Here is a 16,583-nt window from a genome sequence, read left to right as displayed (position 1 = left end):
TCACTTTCTGCAAGAACTTTGTTCAGTGGGTAGATGCGTAGGTTTTTTTTCCCTGCCATTCATTAATGTCAACTCGCACCGATCATATTTTCTGAACCCAAAAGTTGAGACGTGCTTGCAGAAACATTAAGAATGTTCTGGATAGGGGCGCCTTGGGCGGCTCAGTCGGTTAAGCGTCCAACTTCGGCTCAGGTCACGATCTCACGGTCCATGGGTTCAAGCCCCGTGTCGGACTCTATGCTGACAAGCTCAGAGCCTGGAGCCTGCTTCAGATTCTGTGTCTCCTTTTCCCTCTGCCCCGCCCCAACTCCCTCTCTCTCTCTGGCTCTCTCTCTCTCTTTCTCAAAAATAAATCAAAATAAATCTCTCTCAAAAATTAAATTTTAATTTAAAGAATTTAAAATTTAATTTAAAGAATTAAAGAGTTCAAGCCCCGTGTCAGGCTCTGTGCTGACAGCTCAGAGCCTGGAGCCTGCTTTGGATTCTGTGTGTCCCTCTCTCTCTGCCCGTCCCCTGCTCATGCTCTGTCTCTCTCTGTCTCAAAAACAAATAAAAACATTAACAAAAATTAAAAAAAAAAAAGAAAACAGGGTGCTAGAACAGAAGAGTCTTCTAAGTGCAGAACCTGGCCAACTCCATGCCAATGTGTAGGTAATGAGGAAGTGACAAATGAGCCAGAAAGGGGTTCCAGAATATCGGCAGCTTTAATGAGAAAATAAAGGGCCACCATTATGCCAGCAGGTTGTGATGTTAGTTTCCAGTTGTTAAAACTGTTTTTGATCTAGGTCTCTGTTTTTGGGGGTCAGTTTATTATTAAATTCTCATGTTTGTATCAAAATGCAGAATAGAAAAAGTTCGCTGTCAAACATAGTTTTGAGATCCTGGTTAATAATGTCACTAATGAGATAGAAGCTTTCTAAAATGCCATTGTGTGATCTCATTTTCTGGCTTTCTAAAGCACAGCATATTAGATCTCTGATAATCGTTCAAGGGTGTGTGTGTGTGTGTGTGTGTGCGCATGCATGTGCGTGGTGTGTGTGTGTGTGTGTGTATGTTGGCAAGGGATTGGAAATAAAATTAGCATAAAACTCTTTAAAAATAATTGCACCCTATTTTGTCTTTCAAGTACTTTTCCAGCTGGGAGATTTTGTAAAATTAATTGCAAGCTGCCTTTTTAGGCTCCCTCTGCCTTTTTATTGAAATTGAAATTGTTGTCTTCAAAAGATATGATTTAGGACTTCTAAGAAAGGCTTGCGATAATTTACTAGTACTAACACTAAAATGTCTTTGATTACGGGAGGTAGTAAAAGCTAGATCTGCTGATAAAATATGGAAAGATAGCAGAGTAGGTTAAACTTTTAAAATATGTCAAACTAGATGCATATGTTCAATGATTCTTTTCCCCTCTCCGGAAAGATAAAGGATAGCTAGATATTCCAAGTACTTCGTATTTTCACAAGGATTTTATTTTTTTTTTTAACTTTTTTAATGTTTATTTAGAGAGAGAGAGAGAGAGAGAGAGAGAGAATCCCAAGCAGGCACCACACTGTCAGTGCAGAGCCCGATGGGGGGCTCAAACTCACGAACTGTGAGATCATGACCTGAGCAGAAATCAAGAGTCGGACGCTTAACCGACTGAGCCACCCAGGCGCCCCTTCCACAAGGATTTTAAAGGCACAGTTTCAAGTAAGAGCCAAAGAGATTCTGTCGGATTAATTTCTGTATCTTTGGTATCTAGCTCAGTGCCTGCCACAGAGTAGGTACTCAGCTTTCTCTGGAGGTCGACTTCTGCCCAAACAAGTTCACATGGTATTTCTTAATACAGCCAAAGCAGGTTTCTACATTTAGAACAGGAGAAGTCCCAACCTGACAACCATCACTGGTTGTCTACTTGGGTACTCGTTGGTGGGTGTGTTCACTTAGAAAACCAAATTACAGATCTGAAGGCTGCCGGGTGGGGACAGGATTAGAACAAAGGGAATGAGATTGAATGTTATTTAAGAGATATTTCTGTCGTTATGGTTTCCTGGTGAATTGCCATTCAGTCTTCTAGTGCTATTTCTGTATTTTTTGTTATTGTTTAATTCTGTTGTTAAAATGCTCATTAGATTAGAGCATTATTCTCCTAGTTAATACTTGAGAATCAGCAGTTCTACAAAAACTAGTTTTCACATCGCTTGTTATGTGCAAGGTACTGTGCTACATATTGGGGTGGAGATAAAAAGATTCAAAAGAATCTTTACCCAAGAGGTTTGCAACCTAATAAGGAAGATGGCTCTGTAATGACCAAGTCGTGTTCCTCCAACCCCCTTTTCAAATGCTCCTGTCAGTTACTAACAGCATCTGTTATTACTACTGTTACTTCAAAATGGAGTTTCTGCATGTGGTTATTGTATGTTAGTTATATTTTAGGGTGAGTACGCTTCCTTGCATCTTTTAATCACATCAGCGAGCTGTCTTCTAATTAATGCCCAACAGAGGTTATTTCACAGAGGGCTCTCACGCAAATGCTCATTCTCCGCATTGCCTACACCTCTAGTCTACCTAAGGCCAATAAACTGCCAAGTAGATCAGACTCTCCGGGCTTTGGTCAGTTTCCTGTAGTTTTGCATTTACAGTTCTCTGATATTTATTTTAAAACCTCTCTACCTTCTGCTTCTATTGTACCACTGAGAACACAAAGGGAACAATGAAGCACCTGTTGTATGCTAGGTCGAAACTGGAATCAATCACAGGTTAAATTATGCTCAGATATGTCCTTTCAGAAGTCAAGGTAAAGGAGAATACATTTAAAAATATTTTTCTCTCAGAAATTGCCAAGTGGACTTTTTGATAGTTGCAAGGAATAAGCTATCTCTTTCTAAAAGATCGAAAAACGAAGGAGTGTTGTATTTAGATAATGTGATATAGTAGTGATCAGAATGTTGTTACTGTAGGGGCACTTGGGTGGCTCAGTGGGTTAAGCGTCTGGCTCTGGATTTCTGCTCAAGTCATGATCTTGCAGTTGATGAGATAGAGCCCCATGTCAGGCGCTGCGCTGACACCACAGAGCCTGCTTGGGATTCCCCCCCCACCCCGCCCCTCCCCTGCCTCTCTCAAAATAATAAACATTTTAAATAAGAATGTTATTACTGTATATTTAAGATGCGTTATGATTTTACCTCCAATATCTTTTTAAAGTGTGTGTGTGTGTGTGTGTGTGTGTGTGTGTGTGTGGTTTCTGAAGTCTTAGCTGCTCAAATTTAGAATCAGAGTGTTAGAGTCAGCAAGGGACCTTGGAGGTCATTTGATCCAAAGGACTCCTTTACACATGGGTAAACAAAGACCTACAGAGGTGACTTATGCAAATCCTATGTCACAATACTCCCACTTGTCCTTCAACTATGCTGTATATCTTTCACTATGCCACACTTACACCCTAGAACTGAGCTCTATTTGTTTTTAATTTTTCTATTTTAACATTTTTTAAAGTTTATTTATTTATTATGAGAGAGAGGGAGAGAGAGAGAGAGAGAGAGAGAGCAGGGGAGGGGCAGAGAAAGAGGGAGAAGGAGAGAGAATCCCAAGCAGGCTCTGCACTGTCAGCGCGGAGCCCGATGCGGGGCTCGAACCCACGAACCGTGAGATCATGACCTGAGCCGAAGCCAAGAGTCAGACATTTAACTGACTGAGCTACCCAAGTCTCCCTCTATTTTAACTTTTTAAAGAAAATGGGAGAAAGAGATTGATATATGCATGGGAGGAGGTCTATTTAAACTCAAGAATTTCATTCACCAAAAATTGCTAAAACCCTGCCACAGTACCATGTGGATTACTTTGTTCTTTTTAGCAACTGCAGATGTTGCTGCTGGACTGACTTCTGCATATAAACACTTTACTAATAAAGTGTTGGATCTATGGCCTTTCATTAATTCAAAGCAAAGAACGTAAAGATGTGCCCTAGGGACATTGAGTGCCCTTTGTGGAAGGAAATATTCACGATTTTCAGAAGTTTTGGGTAGTTTGAGGATGACGTTTCGGAAGTATACATACTCTCGGTGATGGATTTAAACGTACTAGTTATTAAAATGCTCAACTCACACTGGATCGTCACTGTTCTCAAAACATACCAGACACTCTTCCGCATCACCGATGTCGCATGTGCTCTTTCCTCTGCCTGAAATCTCTTCCCCCAGATACCCAGAGCGCACGTGATGCGCTCCCTTACCTCACAGAGGTCTTCATCCAGATATAACCTCAGCAAAGTGGCTGTCCTTGACCACTGGCCTTTTGAGCTGCATAATTCTGGATCGTGAGTGGGGGGTCATGGGCCTTGTAGGATATTTGGCGGCTGTATACACTGCATGCCGGGAGCACCCTCATACTACCCCTCCCCCTGCCCCCCCCCCCCCCCCCCCGTCGTAGCAACCAAAAATGTCTCCAGACATTTCTGAAGTTTCCCCGAGGGGCAAAATAGCCCCCAGTCTGCGACCCCTTACCCTGCTTTATTTTCCATCATAGCACTTATTTATATTGTGTGATTTTACAGTTCTACCTCACGATATATGTTATTTGCTGTTTAGTTGCCATTAGAATGTGAGCCCTTGGACAGCAGGACTTTCTTTCGTTGGTGGTGACGGCCCCAATTCCCAGAACTGTACCTGGTACAGTTTTAAAGTGACGTGTCAGATAGAGGGGCGCCTGGGTGGCTCAGATGGTTAAGCGTCCGACTTTGGCTCAGGTCATGATCTCATGGTTTGAGAGTTCGAGCCCCACTAATGGCACAGAGCCTGCTTCTGATCCTCTGCCTCCCTCTCTCTGCCCCTCCCCTGCTCTCCCTCTCTTGCTCTCTCAAACATCAATAAGCATTAACAAAATTTTTTTAATAAAGTCACATATCAAGTAAATTAACTGCCCAGTATATTTTCTTGAACAGTGCTGTGGTCATCTTGAGTCATTTCTCTATTGAGATCGTATCCTTTTATTAGAATAATTAAATTTACATATGAAATTCAGTGGTGACCTAAGGAATAAGAAGGATTGTTGAACAGGAGGTGTTTGAAATTGCTGGTGAAAGTCCAATTTTTTTTTAGTTAAAAAAAAAAATATGCCCGAGTGATTATAACACCCAGGACATTAGCCCTCTTTCCCAGCAAATTAACTTTTGGTCATTCATCAGTCCTCCCCCCACTCCCTTTTTTTTTTTTTTTTTTTTTTTTGAGAGAGAGAGAGAGCATGAGCTGGGGAGAGGGGCAGAGGGAGAGAGAGAGAGAAAGAAGGAGAATCTCAAGCAAGCTCCTTGCTCAGCACAGAGCCCCATGTGGGACTCAATCCCACAACCCTGGGATCATGATGTGAGCAGAAATCAAGTGTTGGACACTCAACCGACTGAGCCGCCCAGGCACCTCAGTTTTTTGTTTTTTTTTTTTTCACATTTTTAACAGTTTCAGACTAAAGATACATATTTTTGGCACTTAAGATATATACTGTTAGAATTGTCCTAGCACAAAGATAAAAAGATTATTTCTAGAATCGTGGTAAATATTTGCATTACTTTAGGACTGCATTTATTTTTATGAACTCTATGTTTGTCTTGGATTAATGTTTATTTACATTAACTCTTGAAAAAAATTGGCACTGGAGAGGGTAGCTGAATTTCAGGTGTGCTGTGTAATGTAATCAGCATCAATTCATAAAATATTCTATTGGACCGATGTTAGAATGAGGGGCATAAAACTTTTAAGTAGGTACCATAGAAATCGTTTTATGCCATGGCAGCATTTTCTTGGTGTATAGTCTATTAATTTTTTTTTTAATTTTTTTTAACGTTTATTTATTTTTGAGACAGAGAGAGACAGAGCATGAACAGGGGAGGGGCAGAGGGAGAGGGAGACACAGAATCTGAAACAGGCTCCAGGCTCTGAGCTGTCAGCCCAGAGCCCGACGTGGGGCTCGAACTCACAGACCGCGAGATCATGACCTGAGCCGAGGTCGGCCGCCCAACCGACCAAGCTACCCAGGCGCCCCTATTAATTTTTTTTAAGGTCCTGTCAGCTTCATGATTTAAAAATAAGTTTATGAGACAACTATGCTTTGTTAATATTAGGGCTACCAATTGTAAGTGAAGCTACTTATACACTGTTTAAAATACAGGAAACATGATGTAAACCCATGCCCTTTGAGTTAAAAGTTGCATTTCCCTTTTAAACAACCGTAGATACCAAACAGTAACAAGAACAAACACTATATTTAGGCAAGCTTATGAACCAAGTCTCAAATGAAGAAAAACACTCTGATCGTAAAAATACTCACAGATTAATTTATTTCTCCTAAATTTTCTCCTTCCTCGCCTGCCCTCCCTTCGTCCAAAGATCTCAACAGCAATGGATTCATCTGTGACTATGAACTTCATGAACTTTTCAAGGAAGCCAATATGCCATTACCAGGATATAAAGTGAGAGAAATAATTCAAAAACTCATGCTGGATGGTGACAGGAATAAAGATGGGAAGATAAGTTTCGATGAATTTGTTTATGTAAGTATGTGAAAATCCCCCATTATTCAGAGTAATGATTGTTCCTTTGTCTAGAGGGATCTTCTGGTAATAAGTCCTCCCAAGTCCCTAAATATACCGTATTCGTCTTGTTACAACTAATGCAATTTCTCTCACCCCACCAAATTGAGTTAGTCCTTTTAGCCATCGGAGTATCTTAAACCGATCGAGAAGAAGAACACGAGAAGAAGAACCGATCGAGAAGAAGACAGAATCAAAGGCAGAACTCACGACTCGCTGTAAAATGCGAACCGTTTCCTTCGGGGGCATCATTAAAGGGCATTTTTCAAGGTGCTACGTGCCACCCTTGAGATGCTCCGTCTCCCGTGGGGAACGGTGTGCTCCCAAATCTTAACACTACACCCTGACTCACAGTCTTGGAAGCTTCCTGAGTTGAACTTTCTGATTAAAAAGATGGTTCCTTCTCTTGCGGTGGTAGTATTTAAGTGTGCCATTTTCTCGAGGATGATAATTTGGCTAATTAAAAGTTAGAAGCGTATCTTTTGAGTCCCAAGCACGTAGTTTCTAGTTCTGTACTCCGTGCTTGGAGAGTGTATGCGTAGCTCTTCTGATTGAAGCTTGATGCTTTAGCTGCCAGTGGGCGAGGTTACCTAGGCCATTTTCCATCCATATTCATTGGCAGAGTATTTGAGATGTATATTAAAGAATAGCGGTTGCCTCTTCCCTCAATTAAGAACGCCATTAAGATTTTATTGGTTTTAGGGGCGCCTGGGTGGCTCAGTCGGTTGAACGTCCGACTGGCTCAGGTCATGATCTCATGATTCATGGGTTTGAGCCCCGCATCGGGCTCTGTGCTGACAGCTCAGAGCCTGGAGTCTGCTTCAGACTCTCTCTCTTCATCTCTCTCTCTGCTCCTCCCCCACTCACACTCTGCGTCTCTCTCTCAAAAATAAATAAGCATAAAAAAAATTTTTTTTTTAAGATTTTATTGGTTTTATTTATTATTACTTGAAGGCTGAGTTTGACTAGATCTAATTAGGCATTCTTTTCACTGTATCACAAACAGGGAATTCGTGCCTCCTGTTTATCACAAACTTCCTAGCACTCTTATCCTCTTACCATGCTAACTGAGGCTCAGTGTAGCCAGTGAAATTCTGGTATATTTTCTCCCATTAGAACGAACCCCTTTAAAACACTGTCAGTGTTCCAGAAGGAAATTGACTAAGTAATGATGTCTACTGAGCTGATAGCATTTTGTGGGGGTGCTACTGTTTTAAAAATGTAGGCATGCGTCGTAATTATAATGGTATCGTTCATGCCGACTTCTTTTGAAATGCTGATTTCCTCCCCACTGTTTTTGTCCTCAGTTATTGCCAAAGCCTTTTGTTTTGAATTCTGTGTTCAATAGTAAGTTGCATGTCCTCTGATGTGTAACGTGCTCCCCTTATAACTGCATGTTGAATTGTGAATTTAAAGCAGCATAGAGCAGTAGTAGTTAACTATGATTGGTTATTTTCTGATATAATTTACTGCTTAGAATTTTGATCTACTAGAAAGAGCAGACCTAAATCATTAAGATTTGCAGCGTGCTGGTATTATTAAGGACAGAATTATGAAAGTGTCTCTGAGAAAAATGACCTCGGGGAAATATTTAATTTTGTATATTTTGAAATGTGGCAGATTCTGCACAGCTGTTTGAGGCTTTTTAAAGTGAGGAGGTTTGATTACCTTACTATATCCTTAAAAAGTAAATGATATGCATCATAATTCTGGCATCACTAGGAATTTTTTAAAAATATTAATGAGCGCATTTTATGTTCGTATGTACATTTTAAAATTGGAAGGAATCAATATGCTTATACGCCTTCATTTTTCAAATTAAAAACAAAAGCCTGGATTCCTGAAAAAAGGAAGTAGCTTCCCGGACTTTACACAGGGGACCAATGCTTTTTCCAGTTAGCTCCCTTCTATTGAAGAAATTTGAAATATAAAGGACAGTAAAATAACTTGCCTGAAGTTTCAGAATGATACCAGCATGACCGTACTGAAAGATCGATGTCCAATCCAATATCTATCCATTTACATCTGCTTTGTCACCAGTGAGACATCTTAAAAATTGTCAAAATATGGGTAGATCTTAGTTATCCATGAAAAAGGAGGCGAGTTATTCCTGGCAGGTATTAACATAAAGCAGTAGAAATAAACATGTTCGTGCATCTTAGGGTGTTTTTAAATTACTGCATAAGAGGTATTAATTGCAAACCAGCCTACAGATAAAATCAGTTTATGTTAATTTCAGAGAAGAACATATATATATATGTATATATATATATATATATATATATATATATATGTATAGGCAGAAAAGAGTCCCTAGATTATATGTAAACTTCACACGTTCAAGTTAAATTTAATACTCTGATTTTGTTTCTTCTAAGTATTTCAAAACTAAATTACTGGATTTTTATACCTACAAGGTTATAGTGGGGTTTTTCCCTGCATCTTTAAAAAGACTGGCATGGCCGTTTCTTTCAGCAGAGATGTCTGCATTAGACTCTTATTTTCACAGTGAGAAACTTGGTCTTGCATAATGGTAATAAGTTGTTGACCTGTTTTAGGACTTTTGCTAATAGCGCTGACCTCGCCAGATTAAATAACTTTACCTAAGTGCTTAGAACAGTGCCAGGCATATAGCAAATGTTATGTAGGTATTACTTGCTGGGGGTTGCTATTTCTATTTAAAAAAAAAAAAAAAAACAACCAGTGTTCTTTTCCTATTATTACTAAGTTTAGGCTTACAACAGATCCCCCCCCCCCCCCCACACACACACACACAAAGGGAAAAATTCAAACGTATTACTTTGGAAACACTTTGGAAGCAAGCCTCAAACCCTGGAAGCCAGTCAATATTTTGCAATTCTTTCTGAAATCTTTCCTTCCGCTTCAGTCATTATGCCTCTGGATTGCTTTCGTCTGGCCACTCACTAGTCCTGCACTGAGCTAGAAAGGTGACGAAACTTTAAAAAGGAATCAGACACATTTATACAGTCCATAAGAGACCCGCAAAGATGGATAGAAACAGAGCAAGCAGCTTATACCCAGAGCTTCTGCGTGCCTGACAAAGCCCATCCCTCCTCGGCAAGGGAAAACAGCTCGAAACAGTGAGCTCATTAGTATCACAACAGGCAGCTTTGAAAAGATTCATTGAGAAGACAGTAGCTGGCCTTGTGTTATCTCTGATTTCTGAGATTCTTGTTAAGCCAGGGCTTCTACTCAAATAGCGTTATCACCTCCTGCAGTGAAGCAGTGTAAGATCTTCAATTATCCCTTTAAAGTTGTTTTTTTTTTTTTTTTTTTTTCTCGAAGGCACAGAAGAAAATACCGTGAACCTGAAAATTTGAGCTTGGCTAGGATAATTTATTTAAAAATATTTAGAAGATGAAGGTCATATAACCTTTGTAAGGCAATTAGAAAGTTTAATTTTTAATCGCAACTTTGCTTTCATTCCCAAGCGTGAGCTTAACTAGAGCAACGTAAGTAATTGCATGAGGATACGAGAAAGCAGGCATTCTTTTTGTTAACTCATTATTTATATTATTCCTCTTTTCCGTGATGTATATAAATTCGGATTTATTTATTTTTCAGCTGCAAGTGCGATCATGGAAATCAGCCTAATTTTTATTTTTATTTTTTATTGTTTTATTTTAGAGAGAGTGCAAGTGGGAGAGTGGGGCAGAGAGAGAATCTTAAGCAGGCTCCGTGCACGGGGCTCGATCCCACAACCCTGAGATCCCACAGCCTGAGCTGAAATCAAGAGTCAGACACTCAAATGACTGAGCCACCCAGGCGCCCCTCAACCGAATTTTTAGAAGCAGATGATCCTTGAGGCAAAAATAGTTACAATAAAAAAAAATAAATAACTCTTCGAAGGTCATTTCTGAGGCAGTAACATTTTGGATTTGGATGTTTTCTTGTCATGCCAGTGATTTATGTCATGAGGAAAAGCACACATTTCAGATTTTAATTTACTAGATAGTGTTTTACTAAATGAAGTAGAGTTCAGAACGAGGTAGAATAGTGAACATTGGTTTTTTTTTTAATTTTCTTAATATTTGTTTATTTTTGAGAGAGAGAGAAAGAGAGTGAGTAGGGGAGGGAGAGAGGGAGAGGGAGTCACAGAATCCGAAGCAGGCTCCAGGCTCTGAGCTCTCAGCACAGAGCTCGATGCGGGGCTCAAACTCACCAACGGTGAGATCATGACCGGAGCCGAAGTCAGATGCTTAAGCGACTGAGCCACTCAGGTGCCCCAAATATTATGTTTTTGCTGAGTAGATATATTGTTATCAAAGGGGGTCGGTCGCCCTTTGATAATGGCTGGTCGCCATTTTGTTGTATGATCTTGGCTGTGAAATTGAGGTAAATGAAATTAAAGTTGGACTTAAAAAATTAGATTGTACATAAAAATCACTTCAGTAATTCAGAAATTATCCAGATTGCATGAGTAATCAGCTCTATGCTACTGGTACTTAATAGGAGTCAGTATAATGGCCAGAAAGGAGGAAAAGTGATTTTGTTGGTTGTGTGCATACTCGTTCTAAAATTCTATGTCGAGAGGGGTGCCTGTTTGGCTCACTCGGCAGAACATGCGACTCTTGATCTTAGGATTGTGAGTTGGAGCTCCATGTTGGGTGTAGAGATTTCTTAAAAAATAAAATCTTTAAAAATGTAAAAATAGGGGCGCCTGGGTGGCTCAGTCGGTTAAGCATCCGACTCTTGATTTCGGCTCAGGTCGTGATCTCAGGGTTCACGAGATTGAGCCCCTTGTGGGACTCCAGGCATGGAGCCTGCTAAAATTCTCTTCCCCCTCTCCCTCCCTCTCTGTCCCTCCCCTGCTCACATGTGCGCTCTCTGTCTCTCAAAAAAAAAAAAATTAATTGATTACAAATTTTTAAATTAAAGAAATAACAAAACTCTACCTCAAGAAATTACAGTTATAGCAAAAAAAAAAAAAACCTCACAGCTGTGGAAACTGAGTAAGCTTGATTTTGTGGAACTTAACTGCTTCCTATTTTCCTAAATAAAATTGGGTTTGTAAGTCCAAGGAGAGTCAGGATCTTAGAAAGGTTAAGAGGAAAGCATGACATTGTGACAGGGCCACCAGCAATACCTACAACTTTTACACCAGTTACAAAAAAGTCACTCTGATTTGGATTAATAGATTAGTGAATTAAGGACAAAAAGGTGCCCTTCTGGAAAATCTAAATATCAAAAGGCCCTCCCTGCTTTTGGCCCGACACTGTCTTGTGCAAAACCAGGACTTGGTTAATGGCACAGGGAGCTGGATCTAAAGCTTCTCCTCTTGCCTGCTTTCACAGATACAACCTGAACTGCTAGATATCGTGATCCTGGTCTATGAACTTCAAACACAGGCTGTACCTCCTGAGATGTGTGTGTGTGTGTGTGTGTATGTATGTACTTGTCAATAATGCCAAAGGCCTTTGACTTCTTTTCTGTTTGTTGAGCAACTTTTCCATTAGGGTCATACGTTTCTTTCTGTAAGTCCACTTACGTGTTGTAAACACCTTGTAAAGAAATTTTTATGAAGATACTGCGTCTTGCTCTCTTTTTACTGGAGGTGGCTACTTGAGCCATGTGCATTGGTAGATCAGGAACAAATTTGGGCCTAGGGGAGTTCCAGTCTTGAAAAATATACAGATAGTCCTGGGCACCTGGATGGCTCAATGCACTGAGTGTCCGACTCTTGATTTCCGCTCAGGTCCTGATCTCGCGGTTTGTGGGATCGAGCCCCATGTCGGGCTCTGTGCTGGCAGCATGGAGCCTGCTTGGGATTCTCTCTCTCCCTCTTCGCCTCTCCCCCACTAGTTCACTATCTCTTTCTCAAAATAAATAAACACTTAAAAATAAATAAATAGACAGACATATACAGGTAGTCCTTTAGAATGTCCATTCATTCAATCAGGCGGTTAGGGTAGGGTGTGAAATTAAGCTTTGTATAATTAGAATGTACATGTTAATTTTGTTAGCCATGCTCCTTATTTTGAAGAGAAGCTGGACTTTATAAATGCTCAAACAAGACAATCACTGAAAAGCTCCTTTTTTGTGTTCATTCTCCATAGTTGTCTCTTTGCTGCCAACTGAATGCATTCTTTCACCTTATTACTCTGTAAACTTTGATTGAACAAGCCCTTACCATTGTATCCAAAAAGGTGTGTGTGTGTGTGTGTGTGTGTGTTTTGGGGGGGGGTTGAGTCCTAAAAACTTCACCTTTCTTTGCACTAAGAATTGTGGTTAAAGAAGGGAGATAGATCCCTCAGCCTTTTCTCTCCAGGGAACGAACAAAGGCTCACTTGTTGGTAGAAAATTAACAGATTTATGTATGCTTTTGAACCACGCCAGTTTTCGGCTTAAAGCGGATTCAATGCATGTGGCACTTAACGTTTTCCACAAGTGTGTGCAATTGCCTCTGGCTTCATTTTCAGTATCGTGGTACTGATTTACCAGCTTCAAACCTCGAGCGCAGTGTTCCGTGGCCTTTAACGCTCGGCACCTGTGTGGGACCATGCAGCTGATCGCAGTGTGAAAGAAGAGGGCTGGGCTTCTCCTCGTGCCTAATTTAAAATGAATCGCGAATTAACGATGCATTTTCATCAATAGATTTTCCAAGAGGTAAAAAGCAGTGATATTGCCAAAACCTTCCGCAAAGCGATCAACAGGAAAGAAGGGATTTGTGCTCTGGGAGGCACTTCAGAGCTTTCCAGTGAAGGAACACAGCATTCTTACTCAGGTAATAGTAATAGTTTCGCCCGTGTTAGGCTAACACAATGAACTAAGTAGAATGCATGTCAAGGAGGGGACCGAGAAAAACATTGCCTCCTAATTAAGAATACAGTAGAAGCACTTTGTGGCCTGTATTCAACTCGGGATCACTTCTTGCCATAAAGGCATTATGACTATTTACTGTAGCTTGCGAGAGATGCTATACAATGTGTGCAAGGATAGGGTTTGTTATAGCAGAGCTCTACAGCAATAAAAGTAATAATTTCTTGTTATTCAACATAATTCTAGAGGAAGAAAAATACGCTTTTGTTAACTGGATAAACAAAGCTTTGGAAAATGATCCCGATTGCAGACACGTTATACCAATGAACCCAAACACCGACGACCTGTTCAAAGCTGTTGGTGACGGAATTGTGCTTTGGTAAGATGTTGGTTGATTTGAGATCCAGGTTTCCCAGACAGTCTTCCACATGATTGATATATCTGTTTCTGGATGCTTGACATTGGGAAATAACTAGAATTGACAGTTGTCCCGGCTCAGGGGCGCCTGGGTGGCTCAGTCGGTTAAGGGTCCGACTCTTGATTTCGACTCAGGTCACAGTCTCCTGGTTTTTGGGTTCGAGCCTCATTTCGGGCTCTGGGCCATTAGCGCAGAGCCTGCTTGGGATTCTCTCTCTCCCTGTCTTTCTGCCTCTTCCCCACGCATGCTCTCTCTCTCTTTCTTTCTCTCTCTCTCTCTCTCTCGAGAAAGAAAGAAAGAAACTTAAAAAAATTATTAAAAACATTGTCAGGGCTCTCCCCACTTCATCTCTGAGCGTGTCTGAGAAAGGACCACCAAAATATGAATCTAAAACTCAGTCATTTAGAGTGGGGACCACTTTATAAAGAAGCCATCAGCTTCCAGCTTCTTCTCATCACTTGAGCAAGCAGACCATGACCACCTTTGCTGGACTTAAGTATGTCGGTGTCCACTTATCTCTAAAGTACCGTGGCTTCGAAAAAAAGAAGCGACACTCCTCTTCAGTTCTCACTCTCCAATTACTTATTTCTGAAAAATGTGGGTGTTCTTCCTGCTGCCCCAGAGGCAGCAGTATCTTGGCAGAAAGGATGTAAGATTACCAACACTTTGTCGGTTGATGGACTCTGTTGAAGCAGTGCGGCATGATGGCTAAGAGTGGGCTCCAGGGGGCGCCCGGGTGGCTCAGTCAGTTAACCCTCTGACTTTGGCTCAGGTCATGATCTCATGGTTCATGGGTGTGAGCCCTACTTCAGATTCTGCTTCCCTCTCTCTCTGCCCCTCCCTGGCTGACACTGTCTCTCTCTTTCAAAAATAAAAAATTTTTAACATTTCTTCTAAAAAAAAAAAAAAAAAGAAGGGGCGCCTGGGTGTCTCAGTCGGTTAAGCATCCGACTTCGGCTCAGGTCATGATCTCACGGTCCGTGAGTTCAAGCCCCGCGTCGGGCTCTGTGCTGACAGCTCAGAGCCTGGTGCCCATTTCAGATTCTGTGTCTCCCTCTCTCTCTGCCCCTCCCCTGTTCATGCTCTGTCTCTCTCTGTCTCAAAAATAAATAAACGTTAATAAATAAATAAATAAATAAATAAATAATTAAAAAAAAAAAGTAAGAAGGGGCGCCTGGGTGGCTCAGTCGGTGGAGCATGGGACTCTTGCTTTCGGCTCAGGTCATGATCTCAGGGTTGGGAGATCAAGCCCCACCTCGGGCTCTGCGCTGGGCATGGAACCTGCTTAAGATTTTCTCTCTCTCGGCCCCTTCCCTGCTCGCAGTCTCTCTCTCTCTCAAATACAAATAAGTAAATAAAGAAATGTTTTTAAAACCCGTAAGAGATCTCCTCTTCTGTCTATATATAGGCACTAAAGAAATAATGCCCCCCTGTGTTTTAATACAGAGAAATAATCACATGATGCTATTTATTTCATATTGAAATTTTACGTGGAAAGAAGCATGGTTTTCCCTGTGCAGAATAACATGTTTTAAGGCAGTGTTTATAAACATCTAAAATGTTAGCATCTCAGTCCAAATTTTACCAGATGAGATTCTTCCAAAGAAGTCCTAGATTCTTGTCTAATTAGCAGAACCTTCCTTTCTCTCACCACTGAATTAGCACCAAATGTAGTGCCTAACTCATCATTTAGGCGCTCAGTAAATATGGTGAATGAAAGAATCTCATGCTCAACGAATTTACCTCCTTGTGAATAAATGGTCATTTTTTTAAATTATTTTTTTTTAAGTTTTTTAAACGTTTATTTATCATTGAGAGACAGAGAGACACAGAGCCTGAACAGGGAAGGGGTAGAGAGAGGGGGAGACACAGAATCTGAATCAGGCTTCAGGCTCTGAGCTGTCAGCACAGAGCCGGACGCGGGGCTCGAACTCACAAACTGTGAGATTGTGAAGTCAGTCGCTTAACTGACTGAGCCACCCAGGTGCCCCAATAAATGGTCATTTTTAATTGTGAATTACACAATCTAGAAGAGACAGAATTTCAGTGTGGGGTTTTATCTGTTTTTAAAATTTATTCAGGGGGTGCCTGGGTAGCTCAGTCCGTTAAGAGTACGGCTTCGGCTCAGGTCATGATGTCACAGCTCGTGGGTTCAAGCCCCGCATCGGGCTCTGTGCTGACAGATCAGAGCCTGGATCCTGCTTTGGATCCTGTGTCTCCCTCTCTCTCTGACCCCCTCCCACTTGTGCTCTCTTTTTCTCTCGAAAATAAATGAACATTAAAAAATGTTTTAAAGTTATTTAGTAAGGTTTTTTTCACTATCCAAATTATTTATTCTTATAAAATAATGTGGAAAATACAAAAAATTTAAATGAGAGAGTATGCCCCCATGCCCAACTCAGAAATACCCAACTACTGGACCAAACACGTTGGTCTTTTTTTTCAACTTGAGTTTTTCACATGTATAGTTTTTCTTGTGTGATCAACATGATGAAAGTCACATATTGCATGTATCGTTTTCAGATTACATGAGTGGCGTTTTGGGATAAGCCTTAAAATATTGTGATGTTTACAGGCTCTTTAAAAGTAAACCAACTCCTTGTTTAATTTTTGTTTCAGTAAAATGATCAACCTTTCAGTTCCTGATACAATTGATGAAAGAGCCATCAACAAGAAGAAACTTACGCCCTTCATCATTCAGGTGAATATACATGCCATATTCTGTAGACCATAGGTTCTGCCCTGTGTATCTTCCCGTGTAATTCTTATAACAACTCTTGAGTTGAGGACCATTATCCAGATTTGACAGAGGAGAGCTGGGACTCTGAAAGG

General features: G+C 40.8%; 1 protein-coding gene across 4 annotated transcripts in view; it reads left to right on the top strand.

Annotated features, from left to right (window-relative positions):
• The window catches only part of PLS3 (plastin 3), an 89,492-nt gene that overhangs the window by 52,616 nt on the left and 20,293 nt on the right, over window positions 1-16,583 (top strand). For all 4 annotated transcript variants that reach the window (XM_081793001.1, XM_081793004.1, XM_081793003.1 and 1 more), the window contains 4 exons: window positions 6,351-6,514; window positions 13,169-13,298; window positions 13,580-13,712; window positions 16,371-16,452. In XM_081793001.1, the coding sequence (XP_081649127.1) occupies window positions 6,351-6,514; window positions 13,169-13,298; window positions 13,580-13,712; window positions 16,371-16,452 (509 nt within the window). The remainder of the gene's footprint in view (window positions 1-6,350; window positions 6,515-13,168; window positions 13,299-13,579; window positions 13,713-16,370; window positions 16,453-16,583) is intronic.

This window comes from Panthera onca, chromosome X (genome assembly GCF_046562875.1).
Source record: "Panthera onca isolate mPanOnc1 chromosome X, mPanOnc1 haplotype 2, whole genome shotgun sequence".
Lineage (NCBI taxonomy): Eukaryota > Metazoa > Chordata > Mammalia > Carnivora > Felidae > Panthera > Panthera onca.
The sequence above is the reverse complement of the archived record's forward strand: the minus strand, read 5'-3'. Positions and strand labels throughout refer to the sequence as shown.